This window comes from Cololabis saira, chromosome 21, assembly GCF_033807715.1.
Source record: "Cololabis saira isolate AMF1-May2022 chromosome 21, fColSai1.1, whole genome shotgun sequence".
Classification (NCBI taxonomy): Eukaryota; Metazoa; Chordata; class Actinopteri; order Beloniformes; family Belonidae; genus Cololabis; species Cololabis saira.
The window spans coordinates 3,219,491-3,242,349 of NC_084607.1; the positions used below are offsets into that span (position 1 = coordinate 3,219,491).

The 22,859-nt window shown below is 38.7% G+C and overlaps 1 protein-coding gene across 1 annotated transcript; it reads right to left on the reverse strand.

The window, feature by feature from the left end:
* Nucleotides 1-1,192: 1,192 nt before the first annotated feature.
* Nucleotides 1,193-22,565, reverse strand: tsen54 (TSEN54 tRNA splicing endonuclease subunit). Its single transcript, XM_061712369.1, has 12 exons — nt 22,497-22,565; nt 20,037-20,195; nt 19,761-19,824; nt 18,451-18,534; nt 17,440-17,538; nt 17,215-17,267; nt 16,231-16,338; nt 12,730-13,174; nt 9,961-10,096; nt 7,192-7,252; nt 4,514-4,627; nt 1,193-3,130 (listed from the first exon to the last, which is right to left on the reverse strand). Exons 1-12 carry the CDS (start codon nt 22,550-22,552, stop codon nt 2,980-2,982), a joined length of 1,530 nt encoding a protein of 509 aa, XP_061568353.1. The 5' UTR covers nt 22,553-22,565; the 3' UTR covers nt 1,193-2,979.
* Nucleotides 22,566-22,859: the final 294 nt, after the last annotated feature.

Genomic DNA, 22,859 nt, shown 5'->3' on the forward strand with positions numbered 1-22,859 from the left:
TGCACCCATTAGGGCTGGTAAGGAAACAAGGCCACAAGAATGTGTCTCCAGTTTCACCCAGGTAGGACTGTCCTGATCTAGATGGTAATATGTCCAGTGTGACATGCAATACAAATTGGCAGCCCAGTAGTAAAACCGTAAATTCGGAAGGGCCATGCCTACATCATGTCTTGCTCTTTGCAAAAACTCCTTGCGCAAGCGCGGCTGTTTGCCATTCCAAATGTATGATGACACTATTGAGTCAATTTTTTTTTTTAAAGTGCCAGGAATAAATACAGGCAGGCATTGAAACAAGTACAAATATTTTGGGAGCACAGTGATCTTTATTGCATTGACTCTGCCTATAAGTGAGGTGTACATGGGGGTCCAATTAGTCAGATCCTGCTTGGTTTGTGTGAACAGTTTTCCATAATTTTGCCTAAAAAGGTCTTTAAAATGTTTTGTGTACACGGAACTTATTTAACACCTTGCAAGCTTTACCATATGAAGATCCTGGTCAGCTCTTTATGTACATTCTGCTCTCAGAATAAACCGGGAACCTTCATGCAGGTCTGGGAATGACAACCTGCTGCAACTGCATTATCCTCGATAACAGTACAGAATATTCCAATAAACCCTCAAACACTTATTTTAAATAATTTATGTACAATTAATGCTTCACTATGTCAAAAATGAATATTGCTTGCTGCTCTAACAGCAGCAAAAAAGATAATTGCAGTAAGATGGAAACCAGCACACACGCCAACATCTACCATTGGTCTCTAACCTTCCTTGATATTATCTATCTGGAAATATCTACAGTCCAAATCCATAATGCAAAACAACTAAATATTCTATTTTGGTAAATGGCAGCAGATCAAATTAAAGCAAAACTTGAAAGATTTATTTAAAATTGATATAGACGACCTTGTTGCAGATATCCTTGTTTTATTTTGTCCTTTTTTGTTTGTTTAAAAATATGTGTTAATGTTTGTTTGACATCATTGTGGATGCCACCGATTATAATAAGAAAATCATGAAAGATAAATAAAAACATTTGATTACAAAAAAGAAATAAAAACAACCCGGGACGAGCACATCAAGTGGGTTTTTAACGTTTTTAGTTTTATTTAATGTCTTCTGGTAATTCTGCCTCGTTCAGTTCCAGCTCTGAAGAAAAAAGACAATAACTTCCGATTTATTTTCAATTATTTGCATTTATTTGTATTTGTGTTGCCTCTAATTTTGACTTCAGTATGATGCACGAACTCAAAGATAAACTGAAATAAAACAGGTTTTTAGTCGTCGGCCTCCAGCCGGAAGGTTGCTGGTTCAGTTCTCAGCCCTGCGTGTCATAAAATTGAATTACATTTCTATTCTCTTAAAAGTAAAAATAAAAAAATGCCACTTTTATAGGTTGAGAAGGTTTCAGTGACTGCAACAGAGGAGGAGACTCATCTAACACACTAAAAATAAACTATAAAGCCGTTTTTTTTTTTTTCTTTTCGCTCAGTCCTCCGCTACTTCAAAGATGACGAGTTCTGGTGTCATGAAATGTTTTTAAAAGTATTTTTTATTCAACCGTGACCTCTGCAGACACCTCGTAACCGTGGCAACGGTTTTACAGAATCGTACAGTAACAACTGCATCTTCAGCCTCCTGCCGTCTGTTTTTGTGAATCTGCTCTGATCGACTTTGGCGTTGTCACGTGTTGCTGAAACGCCCCAGCAGTCATCAAGGACACATTCAGATGATGCATTTCCTTCTTTTTTTGGTATACTTTCTTTTCAAAATTTTCCAGATTTCATACAAACACTCACACAAACAAAATCAAACAAAAAACAAACTGAAAATACCAAAACCGTCACTTACAATCACAAAAACCTCACAATAAATAAGAGAAAATTCAAATAAAAAAAAGGAAATTTGCAGACCGAGTGGTATTAAAGTATAGAACAGAACACAAGTCATCGCACTCGAAACGTTTGCACCGTTATTTTTTTTAAAGATTATTCGATCATGTGGGGAGGAAGATTTCCCATATAAGAAATAAAAGGCTATTGAAGCGATCATGTGGTTGTCTGATCACTTAAGACAATCACAGGTTAATCAGGACTGGAGCATCAGATTTCACTGCGATACATTTCCTGGCAACGGAAAGTAAAGTTTGAGTTAGTTTAATAGAGTTAGTATGAGGAAGAGTTTTTAAGTTACCCAAGAGGCAAATCTCATGGTTCATTGGGAAATCAATACTATGAATTTGTGATATAATATCGCAGACCCTTCGCCAAAAAACCTGCACTTTGGTACATTCCCTGTTGTCTTTCTGACAATAATCAAATTAAAATTTTTGGGAGTTCAAGCTATGAAGTTGGAACACGGCAGGTGGATTAAAAACCCATGAGAACCGAGGAGGAGAAGCTTATTGGTGTGTTTGGCTCTTGTTGCAGAGAAGGCAGATTTAATGGGAGACATGACAAACTAAAACATCGTGGGAAGAGGATGGAACCGTAATGTGTGTTTAGAAGCCTCGACACGTGAAACATCTACTTTCCTTCCTCTGAAGTGTAAAGAGGAAGGTTCCTGAATCCTGTGGCTTTTATTTTTAAAAAAAACGTTAATAAAACTGTTTTCCAACAAAAATAACCGTCTGGCCGCCTCAGAAAAGGAGCAGCTGATGAAAGAAAGATTAATCTCCCACTTAGTCCCAGAAGAGGTGAAAGAAACATGATCGGAAAAATGCTGACAGCAGATAAAATGATGAGCAGACAGTTGTGAAGCAGAAGAATCCCGGAGATCAGAGCTGTAAAGTTTGCGTGTTTAGCGCTGCAGCCGACTCCTCAGGGGAACACGTCGTCAGGGGAACCCGTCGTCAGGGGAACCCGTCATCAGGGGAACACGTCTTCAGGGGAACCCGTCATCAGGGGAACACGTCTTCAGGGGAACACGTCTTCAGGGGAACCCGTCGTCAGGGGAACCCGTCATCAGGGGAACACGTCTTCAGGGGAAGACGTCCAGGGGCAGCTGGAAGTCCTTGAAGGAGTAGAAAGAGACGTCCCCGTGGTCGACCGCAGCGAAGACGACGGGGACGTCTCCGCTCTGGGCGGCCAGCAGCTTGATGACGCCCAGATCCGGCACGGGCCCGTCAAAGCTGGAAACGGCAGAGAAGAGAAAACACCAAATCAGAACCACTTCCTTCTCAGGATTCAGGAAACATTAGTCAAATCAATGTTTGTCAAGATGCAAAAAAATAAAATAAATTATTGTTACTTATTTTTCTTTTCTGAATGAATATGTGTATTTTTGTATAGATCGCTGAAGGGAGAAAAATCAATTTTGTGTCCTGAAATGCCCTGGATTCCCAAATCACAGCTTTAATCAGCCATGCACCTGCTGTTTATTATAACAAATGCTTGCTTTTCTGTGAGAGAGGAGCTAGTTCACACGGGATTTTGGTCCCATGTGAGGCGAGACTTATTTTGAGAACTTACGGGCGAATAGGCCTTTCCCCCCCCCCTCCGCAAGGTTCTGAGTAGAAAGGTATAAAGACGCGACAGCCGGAAGTCCAGGTTAGAGTCTGCTGTGGGTGTAGTGCACGGACCCCCAGCGGGGTTTCTTTAGCCTTCTCTGTATCAGGACTGTTCGGCTCTCCAGTCTCGTGTCGAGGTAAGAGTATGAGGCCTTGGCCCTGTGTAATTGTGTGTGCGTAATATTGCTCTGCCATTTGTGGGGGATAACTTGACACCTTGTCCTAGCAAAAAGAGTTATTGTGTGTGTGTCTTCTATGCAAATGCTTGCTTTTATGGCTGGTAATAAAGGTTCATACATCATTATAGCAAAAGCGAGTGTGTGTGTGTGATTCATTTTGGTGCAGCCGACCACTTCTAGAACCTTAAAATGAGATTTCTCCCAAAACATTCGCCAATATTACTGCTTTGTATGTTCACAGAGGATTGTGATGTTGATTATGATAGATATTCATTATTATATTTTACATTACTTTTTCTACCTTCAATTAATTACCCCATTCGTTTACTTTATTTATTTATTAATGTGTATGTATATATATATATATATATATATATATATATATATATATATATATATATATATATATATATATATATATATACACACACACACACACACCATATATATATATTTTTTTTTAATAATAATAATAATAATAATAATAATACATTTTATTTATAACCCACTTTATATATAAGTAATATCAAAGCAGAAAAATAAAACATGAACATTTTTTTTTATATATTTAAAAACAGAGCATAAAAAGATATATTTAGCAATAAGCTTTCTTAAAATATCACGTCACGTTTAAAAGCCTTTTCTTTCCCTCTCTCTTCCCCATTAAAAAAAACAACTATCCATCTTTCTCAGCGACAGAAAGATCAGTCATATAAGATGAACTTATTAAAGACGAGTGTCTGCTGTAAGCTGATCCTGGGTCAACACCGTCCCTCACCTGCACACACACATGGTCCCTCACCTGCACACACACATGGTCCCTCACCTGCACACACACATGCGGCAGCTCGCTCTCCCCGGGCTGCTCTTCTTGAAGTCAGCCGCCGAATCGGGCTGGTAAACATTGAAACGGATCCTCCACTCATCCCACCCTTTTAACCTGAGGACAAAAGACACACGTCCCTCTTCAATGGCGGGAATCAGTCGCCGTGAAAGCACGAGCCATCCGTCCTGCAGCGTCGGGCAGTGAAAGACGGCGACCCGTTGTTGCGTCATTACACACAAGCTCGGGTGTCACATTTATTTAACTAAAATCCTCCAGCTGCATCTCCATCCGCAGGTTCTCTGCAGGAAATAATCAGTCACAACTAATGTCCAGTAGTGGTGTTTACGGAGGAGTATTAGGGCCAGGCAGGAGAAAAATAAAAATAATATTTTATTAGGGCCAAAGCAGGAGAAAAATAAAAATAATATTTTATTAGGGCCAGGCAGGAGAAAAATAAAAATAATATTTTAGAGAAAGATTTTTTTTTTCATTATGCACTTCGAGAAAAAAGTCGAAATTTTGAGAAAAAAGTCGGAATGTTGAGAAAAAAGTCGAAATGTCGAGAAAAAAGTCGAAATGTTGAGAAAAAAGTTGAAATGTCGAGAAAAAAGTCGAAATGTTGAGAAAAAAGTCGAAATGTCGAGAAAAAAGTCGAAATGTTAAGAAAAAAGTCGAAATGTTGAGAAAAAAGTCGAAATGTCGAGAAAAAAGTTGAAATGTCGAGAAAAAAGTCGAAATGTTGAGAAAAAAGTCGAAATGTCGAGAAAAAAGTCGAAATGTTAAGAAAAAAGTCGAAATGTTGAGAAAAAAGTCGAAATGTCGAGAAAAAAGTCGAAATGTTGAGAAAAAAGTCGAAATGTCGAGAAAAAAGTCGAAATGTTAAGAAAAAAGTCGAAATGTTAAGAAAAAAGTTGAAATGTTGAGAAAAAAGTCGAAATGTCGAGAAAAAAGTCGAAATGTTAAGAAAAAAGTCGAAATGTTGAGAAAAAAGTCGAAATGTTGAGAAAAAAGTCGAAATGTTGAGAAAAAAGTTGAAATGTTGAGAAAAAAGTTGAAATGTTGAGAAAAAAGTTGAAATGTTGAGAAAAAAGTTGAAATGTTGAGAAAAAAGTCGAAATGTTGAGAAAAAAGTCGAAATGTTGAGAAAAAAGTTGAAATGTTGAGAAAAAAGTTGAAATGTTGAGAAAAAAGTTGAAATGTTGAGAAAAAAGTTGAAATGTTGAGAAAAAAGTCGAAATGTCGAGAAAAAAGTTGAAATGTGGAGAAAAAAGTTGAAATGTGGAGAAAAAAGTCAAAAAGTCGAGATTAATGTTGAAGTACAATTTCGAGAAAAAAGTCGAACTGTCGAGAAAAAACTGGAAATGTTGAGAAAAAAGTCGAAATTTTAAGAAAAAAGTCGAAATGTTGAGAAAAAAGTTGAAATGTTGAGAAAAAAGTTGAAATGTTGAGAAAAAAGTTGAAATGTTGAGAAAAAAGTCGAAATGTTAAGAAAAAAGTCGAAATGTTGAGAAAAAAGTCGAAATGTTGAGAAAAAAGTTGAAATGTTGAGAAAAAAGTTGAAATGTTGAGAAAAAAGTTGAAATGTTGAGAAAAAAGTTGAAATGTTGAGAAAAAAGTCGAAATGTCGAGAAAAAAGTTGAAATGTGGAGAAAAAAGTTGAAATGTGGAGAAAAAAGTCAAAAAGTCGAGATTAATGTTGAAGTACAATTTCGAGAAAAAAGTCGAACTGTCGAGAAAAAACTGGAAATGTTGAGAAAAAAGTCGAAATTTTAAGAAAAAAGTCGAAATGTCGAGAAAAAGTCGAAATGTTGAGAAAAAAGGCAACTTTTTCTCGACATTTCGTCTTTTTTCTCAAAGTGCACAATAAAAAAAAATCTTCCACTCTCAAATTTTTTTTCTCTTGCCTGGCCCTGATACTCTTCCGTAGAGGTTCGATACCACCGACCAGTGACATCAGAGTCACTTATTTAACTAGTCATTTTAAAGTCAGAAGTTTACTGAGGTAGCGGCCTACAGAAGAGTGTTAGGGCCAGGCAGGAGAAAAAATATTTGAATATTGTGAACTTCGAGAAAAAAGTCGAAATGTCGAGATTAATCTTGAAATACATATTTCATGAATAAAGTCTAAATTTCGCCTTTTTTCTCAACATTTCAACATTAATCTCTACATTTCGACTTTTTTCTCAAAATTGTACTTCAACATTAATCTCCACATTTCAACTTTTTTTCTCAACATTTCGACTTTTTTCTCAAAGTGCATAATGAAAAAAATCTTCCTCCTCTAAAATATTATTTTTATTTTTCTCCTGCTTGGCCCTAATACTCTTCCATAAGCGGCCTCATTCAAAATACAGCCGTGCTGAAAAAGGTGTTTCCATCACTATAAAAGATCCTAAGCAAAATAATAAAACCATTAAAATAAATAAGAGAATAATAAACAAAAATAACTATAAAAATGAAAAGTCGTTCCTACCAGCAGCGAGTCATTTACACAAAATCTGAATTGTTTAGTTACTTTCCACCGTATTCCTGTTAATGTTATAAATTACCACAAATGACGAAGTATCAAAAGTATCGATATTTTCATTTAACAATCGATTCTAGAGCTTACAGATCTGGTACGGGAAGTATTGATATTTCAGTCTCGATCCACACATTGATTAGCACTCTACAGATACCTGGACGCTCCCTCCAGCAGATGTGTAGACGTCACCACGCTGATCTTCTCCAACAGCTCCGCTGGAAGGAAAAGATACCCAGAAACTCATTCATATGGAGAGAAAAACCGGCTCGATTTGCTTGATTTGTGCTCAAAGTTACAGACAAAACGATAATTGTGAATTCAAAAAGCCTCCTACACACATAAATCATTAAATGCACGAGTTGCCTGACACACACAGAGCTGTAAATACGGACTAATGGTTTTGAGACTCTTCACCGTCTCCAGGAAACCTCACAGATTCATCCATTCATGGTGCATTTAAGGACCGGTGGAAAGCTGGGTCATCTGAGTTTCATCTGAGTCCAGCGTTATTTCCCTCGATACTTGGTTTCCTCTAAACTTGTAACAAACTTTACTTTGTTATATTCTATAATTCCTTATTATATGGACAGATGTGCATTTATGAGCCTTACAAATGTAAATAGATGTTTTAAAGTAACGGCCGCTCGGTGGTGGAAAAACTGACGGTTAAATCAGGAGGTAAGAAGACGTGATGGCGGCATAACGGTGGTCTGAACTAGTGTTGTTTCTGGCAGCCTGTTTCAATTTTAGTTTCAGTCTAGTCTTTGGGTCAATCTATCATTTTAGTTTTTATTAGTTTTAGTCACGTTCATTCTCCTTTTAGTCGTGTCAAGTTTCAGTCGACTAAAAGTCTGAGCATTTTAGTCTTATTTTAGTCAGAATTGTCCATTTAAGTCTTATTTTAGTCAAAGATTGAATTTAGCCAAACCCATTTTACAATTCAAACAAGGTTATCTTATTATTATATTATTGTTACCTTATAGACTCAAGAATACATTCATTCCAGATACAGAAGACTCTAATTTGAGTTTACAACATACTTATTTTTCTGCTTTTCTCCCCGTCTTTTTCTTTTCAACGACACATTGGGTTTTCTTTTCCACGTCTATGTAGGAAAGTGTTTCCAAAGATGGATCTTCTTCTTCTCCCCCCCAGAGCAGATCCCTGCATTTCTCTCTGTAACTTTGTTTTTAATTGACGTTAACTAGATCTCTGCGTTAACGGCATCAGCCTCTAACTCTGCAGCTGCATCTTCTGGATCTGATTCCTGCTGCAGCGACTGGGATTGAGGACTAACGTCACCCAGCAGAACTAAACCAGAGAAACTACTGAAAACATGGACATTAAACCAGAGAAACTACTGAAAACATGGACATTAAACCAGAGAAACTACTGAAAACATGGACATTAAACCAGAGAAACTACTGAAAACATGGACATTAAACCAGAGAAACTACTGAAAACATGGACATTAAACCAGAGAAACTACTGAAAACATGGACATTAAACCAGAGAAACTACTGAAAACATGGACATTAAACCAGAGAAACTACTGAAAACATGGACATTAAACCAGAGAAACTACTGAAAACATGGACATTAAGGATCTTTGCTAGAACATTTTGTCTTGTTTTGGTCAATGAAAATGAACATTTTAGCAGAGTTTTTATCTTGTAATCTACATTTTAGTCTCGTTTTTATTCCTCTACGATATTGCATTATATATTTAATTATCATTATCGTCACATGACCAGCATTTTCGTTGTGTCTCGTTTTCCTCAAGTGAAAATTCGTTGACGACGATATTTAGTCATAATTTTCGTTGACGAAAGCAACTTCAGTCTGAAGTAGGTTTACCTTCTTAGTTTAGGAAACTTAGTATCAGGGAAATAACGGACTCAGATGACCCAGCTTTCCACCAGTACTTAAACGCACCATTACGGATGAATCTGTGAGGCTTCCTGGAGGAAAAGTGTCAAGTTATGCACAAATAAGATAATACAAGCACACACGTTCAGCTGCAGACTCAGGTACCCAGTACCAGGTACCTGGTACCTGGCATAGACATATAAACGTAGACGCCCCATGGAGCTGCTGTGATACGTCAACGTCGCCGCCATATTGGATGTTCAAGACTGCGCTGTAAACTAATACAAGTAAATGGACTTATGTTCATAAAGCGCCTTTCTACAAAGAAATTTACGTTTTACGTCTCATTTATTCATTCACACACGCACTAATATACTTGGAAACAGTTAGGCACCAAATATAATATATTTAATTTTCTCAGATGGCAAAAATAAGAACTTTATTGATCCCACATAGGAGTAATTCAAACATATTTTCTCATCAACAAAACAAATTTAAATTTTTTCAAATAACAAAATAACATATTTGAACCATTTTTCAGACAATAAAATAACTGAAAAAAATCTGAAAAATTGTTAAAATATGTTATTTTGTTACTTGAAAAATTTAAAATGTGTTCATGTAAAATATACTTTGTTGGTGAGAAAATATGTTTCTCTATTTTTCTTATTTTTGTGAGGGGGGATATATATTGTTTTTCGGCACTACCTTGTTCTCTATAGCTGATATAACATGAATTACTCCTATGTGGGATCAATAAAGTTCTTATTTTTGCCATCTGAGAAAATGAAATATATTAAATTTGGTGCCTAAACTGTTTCCCAAGTATATTAGTGCGTGTGTGAATGAATAAATGAGACGTAAAACGTAAATGTATTTGTAGAAAGGCGCTTTATGAAAATAAGTCCATTTACTTGTATTAGTTTACAGTGAAGTCTTGAACATCCAATATGGCGGCGACGTTGACGTACGGCTCAGCGCTCGATGGGGCGTCTACGTTTTTATGTCTATGGTACCCGGTACCCGGTACCGCCCGTCCCGGGCTCGTACTCACCGGTATGAACCGGCTCCGTGGGGTCGTGTAACGGCTTCACCTCCCGGTTCCACAGGTGAACGGGTCGGCCTCTCTGCCGCGCCTGCCGCCGCGCCAGCAGCTCCTCGTACTCCGCCCAGGTTCTGCAGCGCCGGACCTGCGACGGGTTCAGCAGGAGTCACGTTTACGATAATCACACGAGGATTTCAGGTCACATGTAGGGCTGCAACGATTCGTCGATGTTGTCGACAAAAATCAAATAATCAAATTTGTCGACAATGAATTCCATTGTCGACAGACGTGTTTTTTCCAACAGCGTGCGGCGTCTCACTTCGGCAATCTCTGCCGAGCGGTAGCGGGTAAACAAAAATAACAGCGTCCTGTACAGCAGCTGCGCGTAATAAAACTTAAAAAGTTCAGGAGCATTTTAGCCTGGATACGGCGAATAAAAAGATACTTGCAGGGTTTGCAAAGCCGACGTTGCTTTTCACGGGAGCACGTCGGTAATGCATTTGAAGAGAAAGCACGTCGGAGTGTTGAACGAAACGGACTCGCCTTGGTAAGATATTAAGCCTATTTTCATTTGTTAAATTAATTCATTTCATTCGTTAACTTTGTTTGTTTCATGTTATTTATTAGTGTTATTTGAGCCACTCACAGCTACTCTCGTTGTTATAACCTCAATTATAATTTATGCAGCGTGAAAGGCAAAAAAGCTTGTGTGATGACGATGACGGATTTGCATCTAACTTTCGGTCAGGTTCCTATGAACTGTCAATTATCCATCAAACTCCACAATGATCATGTTAACATTAAATCAGATAGATTTGTCTGGACCAGGAGTCAGCAACCCGCGGCTCTAGAGCCACATGCGGCTCTTTAGCGCCGCCCTAGTGGCTCCTGGAGCTTTTTAAAAAATGTTTGACCTTTTTTTTCTCTTTTATCTTTTTTTCCTTTTTTTTTTCTCTTTTTCTTCTTTTTTTCCTTTTCTTTTTTTCTTTTTTTAGTTTTTCTTCCTTTTTTCTCTTTTTTTCTTCCCTTTTCCAGTCCTTTTTTTAATCTCGACATTTCGACTTTTTTCTCGACATTTCGACTTTTTTCACGAAATTTTTACTATTTCCTTGACGTTTTGACTTTTTTCTCTCGACATTTTGACTTTTTTCTCAACATTTCGACTTTTTTTTCTCGACTTTTCGACCTTTTTCTCGACATTTTGACTTTTTTTTCTCGACATTTCAACTTTTTTCACGAAATTTTTACTATTTCCTCGACGTTTTGACTTTTTTCTCTCGACATTTCAACTTTTTTCTCGAAGTGCATAATGAAAAAAAAACTTCCCCCAGTTATAACTAATATAGATATTAGATTTTTTTTTTTCCTTTTTTTCTTCTTTTTTCTCGTTTTTTTCTTTTTTCTCTTTTTTTCTTCCTTTTTCCTTTCCTTTTTAATCTCGACATTTCAAATTTTTTCTCGAAATTTTGACTTTTTTCTCGACATTTCAACTTTTTTCTCAAGATTGTACTTGAACATTAATCTCGACATTTCGACTTTTTTCACGAAATTTGGACTATTTCCTTGACATTTCAACTTTTTTCTCAACATTTTGACTTTTCTCTCGAAAATTTGACTTTTTTCTCGACATTTCTACTTTTTTCTCAACATTTCGACTTTTTTTTTTCCAACATTTCGACTTTTTTCTCAAGATTGTACTTCAACATTAATCTTGACATTACGACTTTTTTCTCGAAATTTAGACTTTCGAGAAACTAATATAGAAACATGCAGCATGTGTTCCTTCATTCTAAGGCTGATACAAGACCTTTAATGTTTTGCGGCTCCAGACATATTTGTTTTTTGTGTTTTTGGTCCAATACGGCTCTTTCAACATTTTGGGTTGCCGACCCCTGGTCTGGACTTTTCTCCTGCGGGACGGGAGAAGACACTAAATAAATGCATCTCTATTATTGTGCGTTTTGCGGGAGTGGATATAAACACTGCGGGAGCAGGATGAAGAAAACAGTCCCGCTATATCAGGGCTCTAGTGCCATCTTAATTGTGTTTAATATCATTTGCCACTAGGGGTGGGCAAAAATATTGATACGGCAATATATCGCGATACATAGTCTCCCGATACGATATCGATATTCAATGTATGTATCGCGATATATTGCCGTATCAATATTTTTGCCCACCCCTAGCTGCATTTTATTTTTGTCATTTTAAGTCAGGGGCAAGTAGCTGTACTGTATTTTTGTGATTTCAATTTCAGTGTGGGTGGGACACTGCATTTTATTTTGAGTATTTTGTATCTAAGAATAATGCACACACTGCACTTTTCATTGTGTTTCAGTGTTTTTTCATGCAAATATGTTGCAAAATTAAAATGGAAAGTTTGAATTACATTGTTTTGACTCAGTCTGTCCAATGAATTATCACTATTGTCTGATGTACATTTATACGTCTTGGATTTTAAGATGTGTAATGCATTTTTAAATTTTTCGGTGAGCTATGTAGAATATCGCGATATATCGGGATATATCGCATAATCGGGATATCGCAATTTGTATCGTATCGTGGCTCAAGTATCGTGATGCGTATCGTATCGTGAGGTCCTTCCCAATACCACCACCGCTATTTGCCACATAATTAAAGCAACCTCATACTAAATTTTAAAAAAATTACTAATTATCCGATTAGTCGACTAATTGCTTCAACAGTCGGTGACTAGTCGACTATTAAAATAGTGGTTAGTTGCAGGCCTAGTCACATGTGCAGCATGTTTCCACCCACCTCTCTGTTGTTGTTCCACAGCTTCCTGTCTCTCTGCTCCTCCCTCTCCCTCTCTCTCCCCGACGTCTTCAGCTTCCGCAGGTTGATCTTCTCCATCCAGGCGGCGACGTCGCAGACGCCCACGCTGAGCCCGGCGGGCAGCAGCGAGGGCGGGGGCGGGGCCATGCAGCGGGAGCCCCCGGCCCCGGCCCCGGGGCCCAGGTCCGGGAAGAGGATGGAGCTGAAGTCCCACCGGGGGGAGGAGGAGCTGTGAGGCGGCGGTTTCTCCGAGCCCCAGGCCGGATCGCTGGTCGCCCACCAGGCCCGGCCTGAGCCTTCGTCCGCCGAAGCAGCTCGGCCCCCGGGGCCCCCGGAGCCCCCGGGGCCCTCGGGGGTCGTCAGGCGGGACTCTTCTCTACCCTCCTCCAGCATCTCAGCGGTGGATTCTTCTTCTGTCTCTGCGCGACTACGGAGAGAAAACGGAGTCGTCACCGGGTTCACGGAGCCGGTGGTCTGTCGATTTCTGCTGCTTCGGCGAAAAATGCTAATGGTTTTCTACCTTTGTAGAGTTACAGTTTTACTGTGTTTTACTCCCTAAACCACTTCCTTTCCCCCCAAGTAGGGCTGTTCGATTTTAAATCGTAATCACGATTATGTAATTAGAACGATGTTAAAACATGAAAATCGTACAAAAAAAAAAAATTCCACTTTTTTTAAATTTTTTTTTAATTTTTTAATTTTTATTTTTTTTACCTTGTCTGCACACATATTAATGATTGATACCATATTAATGATTGATGGAAATACCTCTCAATACCTGCGACAAGTGCCCCATGGGAGAGGCTCTTTAGTTTAATTAGAAAATGTCTTGTTTTATTTAATTGGAAATATAACTTACTGTATGTTTGCAAGTGCTGATTTGCTGATTTTTTTTTCAGAGATAAAACTTTATATTTTATTATTTTTTGTAAAACTTTTTTTCAACTTATTTTACAGAGTTTTGCACTTTATTCATTCATTTTTGGTTTAATAAGAGCAAAGTTTGCACTTAAAGCCCAATGGGGCAAATGTTCAATAAAAAAACAGCATATTTGAAATCATTTCTTTGCCTTTTGTCAATTCACAAAATAATCGTAATCGAAAATCGGATTTTGAGAGAAAAAAAATCGAGATTTTATTTTGGGGCAAAATCGAACAGCCCTACCCCCAAGTGGTTATTGTCGCTTGTCAGGCCGTTATTGTCAATAAGAATGTGTTCTTAATGACCAGGGGCCTCATTTATAAAGCTTGCTTGCGCACAAAACAGGGCTTGAAAGATGCGCAAGCACCTTCTACGCAAAGGTTGGGATTTTTTAAAAAAAAACGATATCTCCCCTGAAAATGGGTCTTTTCACCTGCCAAAAATTGATTGAAGGCCAAATACAGTTAATGAAAGGTTGTTTCTACCTAAATATGACTTGATCTCATTCTTGAGCTTCATAATCTGAAAATCTGATGTTTCCGCGCTATCGCTCGACGGGCTGCTGTGCGCGCTCCCGCGGCTGGAAATCTGATACTGGCAGGCAACTCACTCGCTTTATTTTTGTTAGTGATGCCATTACTGTGACCACCAAATAATGTTGTTTTCCTGTCCTCCACCTCATCCACCTCATCTCCATCTCAGTCTCCGCGAAACTTCGCTTTCTGGTTTTCCCTGCCATGATTTTTGAGTGTAAAACACTGTTTATCGGCAGGTTCATTCATATGCAAATACAGTCATTAACTACTTTGCATTGCCCATTCTTGGTAAAAAGTGGGCGTGTAGAGGGCGGGATATGAGGCGAATTCACGTGTGCAACCTTCCAGCTGGACTGTGATTTATAAAGCGAACATTGCGTGCAGATGTGCGTGCACACGGTTTTATAAATCCGGATTTTTTTATTTGCGCACACCATTTTCGGTTTTTGAGCGCACGTACACTTTTAGTATGAATCCTACACACTCTTTTATAAATGAGGCCCCCTGCTTGGTTAAATAAAGGCGATTGACTGAATGAATATCAAATAAAACAATAGAATTTTTTTTTTTTTCTCTTTATCGTATAATGTTCACAAAGTGTAAAGCAATTCATGTCATGGGTCGTGTATTTTCAAGGATCAAATACTCAACATCCCATATTATCCATTTTAAATCAATATTTCAGGGGTAGCATCATTTAATACACCAGTAACATCCTATCAGATAATGCTCCCGTCACTTAAAGGCGACTAATCAACTCACTGCCACTGCAGGAGGAATGTTGTGATGTGTGTGATTGAGCGATTGTTGGTGATGATTTAAAGGGCTGTATAAACATATTTCAGTTTTTTTTTTAAATTTAAAGAGAAAAAAATAGAGAATCAAAATATCGATGAAATAGTTAAGATTTATAATATATGCGTATGGAGACAGACAATCTATCTTTGATTTTTTTGTTTTCCTTTCTTTGTGATGTTAACTGAGTAATTGTAATTGTGCATCTGTTATTATTGTTCAATTTTGTTTTGAGGGACGGGCAGGTAGAATAAGATTTTCTTCTTCCTGCTCCTTTCTGGTTATGGAATATGCTTTGTGTTGTTGTTATTTTACTCGTTTGTTTTTTGTTTTTTCTGTTTGCATATTTCCATGATCGGAATAAATAAAAATGAAATGGAATGTCAGTATACTTACACCTCAATTTATCACTTTTAAATCAATATTTCAGGGGTAGCATCATTTGATAGTCCAGTAACATCCTATCAAATAATGCTCCCTTTGAGGATGTCACCGTTAACAGCAGCTTGGACTGAAGGGATGCAAGAAATGATGGGCGTGGCAATCAAACTTTGAGAATTTATGTTGATGTTATTAAATTTATAATTTGTTTTATTTTAAAATCATGCAAATTATGTTAAAAGCAAAATCAAAAATGCTCCCTGACTCAATACAGAGGTTCTTTTCAAATCAGGAGACTCGTTATAATCTTAGACGTGTCTGCAATTTTACTGTACAAAAAGCTAAAAAAGGTATGAAAAGGAGACGTGTCTCCATTACTGGAGTTAAATTCTGGAATGATGCCAACATACATTTAAAAACATGTCGTTCTCTTTTTGTTTTTAAGAAAATAGTTTGTAAAGCTATTTTTGAAGCTTATAAGTGCAATTGACTATCTGTTAATGCTTCTTTGCTTTTCTATTCTCTTTTTGGTTTTCTGGAGGTCGGTAGCCAAAAAAAAGAAAGTTGGTAATATAGGATAAGCTTTTATAAGCAGTTTGCTTCTGCCTTTTCAGTTATTGTTCAACACATTTTTTGGTTTTGTATGAAATGTCAATGCTGTGCACAATGTTTTTTTGGTGTTTTGTGTTGTCATGACTGAATAAACTTCATTCATTCATTCATTCATAGAATCGACTTTGCACAGAACCACAAAGTAGCAGATCTGGACGGGTAGCGTGGATGGACAGAACCCCGGACGACTCTAATCCGTCGTTTCCAGGAACAGACGCTGGGCGGCCGTCGGTTTACCTGCAGGCCGGCGCGGGGCTGGCGCTGCGTTTCCTCTTCAGCTGCCTCCCCGCTCGGTCCCGGGTCCGCGGCAGGTTCAGCTGCCGCTCGTAGGCCGACGGCTCAGAACTGGAAACAACAAGTCAGGAGATCAGATTAAATGTGCTTCTATTCCTCGGAGCTGATTGGACGTCATGATTCCCGGCCGCCTCGTCGTGATGCTCGTCTGATCTAACCGATCGTTTCCTGGAGCTGATCCAGACTGAGTCGTATTTCTACCTGAACGTGACGTAACTGACGTTTGCAGAGATGTAATGACGTGACTCACATTAGCACCCGATCTGTGAAAAAGCAATCCGGTTCTATGCTGGTTCACAAGTTGAACGAGTTGTGAACCAGAACCAGCACTGGAACCGGTTTGGTGGAAAAGGGGCACACTGCAAAAACTCAAAAAACTCAAAAGAATATTTGTCTTATTTCTAGTTAAAATGTCTCATTTTTAGTCAAAAAAATCTCATTACACTTAAAACAAGACTCATCACTGGAAAAAAACAACAATTTTCACCTGTTTCAAGTAGATTTTCACTTGAAATAAGTAGAAAAATCTGCCAGTGGAACAAGATTTTTTTTTTGCTTGTAATGAGAAGATAAATCTTGTTCCACTGGCAGATTTTTCTACTTATTTCAAGTGAAAATTTACTTGAAACAGGTGAAATTGTCAAATAACAAGTTATTTTTTTGGTAATGACTCTTGTTTTAAGTGTAATGAGATTCTTTACTAAAAATGAGACATTTTAACTAGAAATAAGACAAATATTCCTGGTAAGATTTGGAGTTTTTGCAGTGTATCACTACAGGAGGATCGGGGAGCTCCGTAAACCAGGAGTCCCAGCAGTTTGCTAATCAAAATATTTGCACTAAAGTGTTGAGTTAAGAAAACACGGGTGTTCCTCGCCCCGGTTCTCAGCTCTGAACCAGCAGGGAGACTCGTAGAGGTTCTGTTACCTGGGATCGAACCTGAGCACCACGTAGCCGAGCCTCTTCAGATGCCCGAACACCTGGGAGATGGAGAGAACGGTTAAAACCAGCACACGCTGCCTTCAGGACCCGGGCCAGGACCCGTAAACGCCTTCAGGACCCGGGCCAGGACCCGTAAACGCTGCCTTCAGGACCCGGGCCAGGACCCGTAAACGCCGCCTTCAGGACCCGGGCCAGGACCCGTAAACGCACCTGGTACTGCTGCAGGGTCAGCGTGTCCGGGGACAGGAACATCTCGTACCCGTCCTGGATGGAGAGGGGCAGGTCCTGATGGAACACCTGCAGGTTTCCCTGCTCACACGACCAGAGACACCAGTTAGTCAGTTAGAGCAGCGGCCGGCAACCATAAATGTTTTAGAGCCATATTGGACCAAAAACACAAAAAACAAATATGTCTGGAGCCGCAAAAAATGAAAAGTCTTGTATCAGCCTTAGAATGACGGCAACACATGCTGCATGTTTCTATATTAGTTATAACTGGGGGGAGATTTTTTTTTCATTATGCACTTCGAGAAAAAAGTGGAAATGTCGAGAAAAAAAGAGTCGAAATGTCGAGATTAAAAAGGAAAGGAAAAGGGAAGAAAAAAGAGAAAAAAAGAAAAAAGAAAAAAAGAAGAAAAACAGGAAAAAAAGAAGAAAAATAGAAAAGAAAAAAAGAAAGAGAAAAAAGGAAAAAAAGAGAAAAAAGAGAAAAAAAGAAGAAAAAAGGAAGAAAAAAAAGGAAAAGTCTTGTATCAGCCTTAGAATGAAGACAACACATGCTGCATGTTTCTATATTAGTTATAACTGGGGGAAGATTTTTTTATTCATTATGCACTTCGAGAAAAAGTTTAAATGTCGAGAAAAAAGTCAAAATGTCGAGGAAATAGTCAAACTTTCATTAAAAAGTCGAAATGTTGAGAAAAAAGTTGAAATGTCGATATTAAAAAGGAAAGGAAAAGGGAAGAAAAAAAGAGAAAAAAAAGAAGAAAAAATAAAAAAAAGATCAAAAACAGGAAAAAAAGAAGAAAAAAAGGAGAAAAAAAAAGGAAAAAAAGAAGAAAAAAAGGGAAAAAAAAGGTCAAACATTTTTGAAAAAGCTTGAGGAGCCACTAGCGCGGCGCTAAAGAGCCACATGCGGCTCTAGAGCCGCGGGTTGCCGACCCCTGTGTTAGAGTAAACGGAGGTAACGCTCTGCTCTGACCGGCAGGTTTCATCACTCACACACTCCATCAGGTGCAGGGCCTCCTCCGGGAGGAGATGCTGCTTGCCGTTTGCAGAAAAGCCCATCGTCTGCCAGAACTTCCCCTGGGGAGGAAAAGAAGGGCCCGTTTACTCGCAGCAACTCAAACTATCCCTAAACACGCCTCAGACACGCCCAGCGGGAGGTTTTTCTCCGCTCTTAACAAAGATAAAAGTTAGTTTGCACGTTATACGACCAGCCTGAAGAAAAAGTCGAACGATAGAAGTCAAACGTCTCTCTTAAAGTCTTGAAGAGTCATTTTTGATTAATTTCTTTTAGAAAACAAAGACTTGTTTGCAGCCGTGCGACCGGAGACATTGGAGACGCCGGGCGGGCGGCTGATGAGCTCACGACGCCTCCTCATGTCCTAACCATCTCCATCTAGTCTGACCTCAGGAGGTCCGATGATCTGATACTCTGACACTCTGATGCTCCGATAAGTTCATCTGAACATCTTCAACCCTGCTTCCCGTCTCTTTAAACCATAAGGAAGAAGACCGTCCTCGCTGCTTCTGTAGCTTCTATAACACTCCTCTCCGCCCAGCTACACGCTCTTCTTCACCTCTTCCACACGACCCGTTGCTCCGAACAGCTGATCCCGACAATAAAATCTAATTCTGCCTGTAATTTTCTTGTTATACGCTATTTTTATGCACTGAAACAGCATTTGGCTCCTCTGTGAACTATATACCAGACATGGAATAATAATAATAATAATAATAATAATGATGCTAACAATAATCATATTTATTATTATTATTATTATTATTATTATGCTAATAATAACATGAATTATAATAATAATAATGCAAATATTAATTATGCTAGTAATTTTTTTTCTACCTTGTCTGCACACATATTAATGGTTAATACCATGCTGGTAAAAATTAAAAATTATGCTAGTAATAATAATGCTAAGTTTACTAACAATAATACTGTTAATAACAACAACAAAAATAATATAAATAATAATCAAATAATAATAATTATAATAATAATCATGCTAACAATAATAATAATACATTTAATAATAAAATTGCTAATAATAATAACAATAATAATAAAGTTAATAATAATAACAATAATGCTAATAATAATTATTATTACTATAATAATAATAATAATAATAATAATAACAATAATGCTAATAATTATTATTATTAATATAATAACAATAATAATAATAATAATAATAATAATAATAATAATAATAATAATAAGTTAAATTAAATAAATGAATAAAATTGAGTCTGATATGTAGGTCTGAGTGTTAAAGAGGACATTTACTCACCGCTGGAGACTGGAGCTCCACAATCTGCTCACCGGGAACCCAGATTCCTTTCACCAGGTTTCCTCTGCAGAGAAATAAAGAGGAGTTGCTTACTTACTTGCATTTATTTATTTTGTCATGATTGCATGTCCAAAATCTTTATTAGATCCTGCAAAAACCATTAAGATCCCAATTCTGAGCTTCAGAGAAAGTTGATGAGAAAGGAGTGAAGTAAGAGCCGACTCTTATGTTTGCTCGTTACTCGCAGAAGGAGAAACATTGATCGTCGCCACTCACAGCCTCTCCACCCGCTCCTCCGACACCAGGCTCCAGTGTTCGTCCAGGCTCTGCTCCAGCCGCCGTCTCTGCTCCTCCGAGTCGCTGGGGAAGAAGTCCTTCTGTCCTCGGACGGGGAGTTTATGAGTCCTGGAGCGCGCCGCAAACAGCTCACACGGACTGCACGTGCAGAAAGACACGAGACACATAAAGTATAAGGTATAAAGTATGAGGTATAAAGTATGAGGTATAAAGTATGAGGTATAAAGTGTGAGGTATAAAGTATGAGGTGTACCCAGGGCCGCCGCAAGGGGTGTGCGAACCGTGCGACCGCACGGGGCCTCGCGCTATGGGCCGTTTTTTTTTTTTTTTTCAATTTTTTTTTTTCGTTTTTTTTCTCGTTTTTTCCCTTATAAATATCAACAGTCACATTCCATTACAGACCTAAATGTGTACTAGTCTGTGCATATCAATAAATATATGTGCAATGATGCGCGTGTCTGTTGTTCAGTACAACTGATCAGACCAAGCGCAGACACAAGCTGCTCTGATCCAGACGGTGGAGTTGGAACAAACTGTCACACAATGTCGAGAGAACGAGACAGATTCAGGAAATTTCCATCAGGGGATGAAAAAAGAAAAAACTAAAGAAAATGGAAGAGTTTAATGCCTCTCTGAAAGGCTCGTTTGATAAATTTGTTACAAAAATCACCGATCCGACCGGGTTTCCAGCAGCCGTGGGGCCCCGCGTCGAGGCAAGAGATGATGATGAGGCAGGGGAACGTATCCAGTATTTTGATAATTGGAGAGTTAAAATTGCGCATATAGACACCCGATCCGACCCGAAAAAACCAAAAATGTTGCGGCGCTCGCTACGCTCACGCGCGAGGCCCCCCCCAGCCATTTCGCACAGGGCCTCGCAAATCTCCCAGGCGGCTCTGGGTGTACCACATACAGTATAGCACATAAAGTATGAGGTATAAAGTGTGAGGTATAAAGTGTGAGGTGTACCACATAAAGCAGGGATATTCAATTGGCGGCCCGCGGGCCACATGCGGCCCGCCAGGAGCTTTTATGTGGCCCCTGGTCATATTTCAAAAAAGGGGGTGTTTGTTGAAAAAAAAATTTTAATAATAGTGATGCACCGAATATTCGGCCGAAAATAGCAAAAAAAAACACTTTCGGTGTTCGGTGGAATAAGTGGGGAAAAAACCGAACAGTTAATAACAGCTGGAGTGAGGGAGCAGTGTTAAACGCAGCAAACATGTCAGCATGTCAGATCATTACTTGGATGTGGGGAAAAAGCAGAGGACACGAGAAATGATCCAGGCTGAGTTGGATTTGGAAAAGCCGCTTGGTGATGGAGACGGTGACGGGGCGCACAGCGCAGGAGATCGGGGAGAGAGCGCAGAGAGATGGGCCGATGCGGTGGAGAACCCTCACTATATGTTTGACGAGATCCTCCAAGAAAATAACCCAGATTTTTACAATTATTATACAAGGCTTCAAATTGCGGAGATCAGCCCCACCGCTACCCGATTAAATGGATTTGAATGGGAGATAATTTTTTTCATTTGAATAAGTGAGGACTTTGCATTTCAGATGGACTTCTAATCCTCCTATAATTCGTGATTGTTTTGTTTTGCTGATATAATGCACAGATGTGTCATTAATAAAGGAGCTTATGGTTAATATTTTAGTTGCTTATTTATAACATCAAACTGGCTACTATGGACTAAAATGCTTAATATAATATTCAAATAAGGAAATCTTGGTGGAAAGTGGTGCTTTGTCATTATGGCATGTTTTATTAAAAGTAGATCAATATCAATTTCATTAAGTTTGCACAATGCATGGTTTCAAAATGAACTTGCATTTAAAATAATATTTCTTTATCTGAATATTATATTTAACATTCACAATGACTAAATCTGGAGACAATTAATACATAATTCATATGTAAACTAGATATATTCAAATGTATAATACAAATGTATTATATTTACATAAGTCTTCGTCTTTGAGTGCAAAATACATTTTGAAAACCCCCACATTTATGAGTATGAGGTGTACCACATAAAGTACGAGGTATAAAGTATGAGGTATACCACATAAAGTATGATAAACTATAATAATAAACTAAATCCCCTGAAAGGTCTATTTACTGCCATTAACTCATCCTCCAGCAGGGGGCGGCAGAGAGCTGCACACTTCGTGTCACCCCTGCAGGAAACAGAAACGGAAACAGATTCTGCCCCGGCATTGCCTCTAAAATGAACCACATGTACAACTATAGGTCTAATAATTCATCTTTATCGGGGTTTTACACGTGAATAAAGACAAATGACAGCGTTAGATGAGCAGCTCCCGCCATGTGAGCCGCAGACAGATGAAACAACCGCAGAGAGTGGGGGATAAAAGCCATACCGTCCTGATTTAACTCACAGATTATTGTAATTGTAATTAAAACATGAAAGTCACCTTAATATTTCACTGTAGAACTTCTCTCCAGCGTCCGTCTTGTTTTGGTCCGCCATGACTGCCGACGAGAGGGCGTCCCCCGGGTCCTAATGCCCGTCCGCTAGTAATAAACACGGCCGGCAGAGGGCGCGTCCCCCGGGTCCTAATGCCCGTCCTAGTAACAAACACGGCCGGCAGAGGGCGCTAGAGGCTCAGCTTGTTACTGTGTTATTAACCCTTGTACTGTCCTCGGGTCAAAATGACCTAATTCTCCTGTCCGTCTTTCCTCCTGCTCTCTCCTTCCTTCTTCCCTTCCTCTTTTCTCCCTTCCTTCCTTCCTTCTTCCCTTCCTCTTTTCTCCCTTCCTTCCTTCCTTCCTTCCTT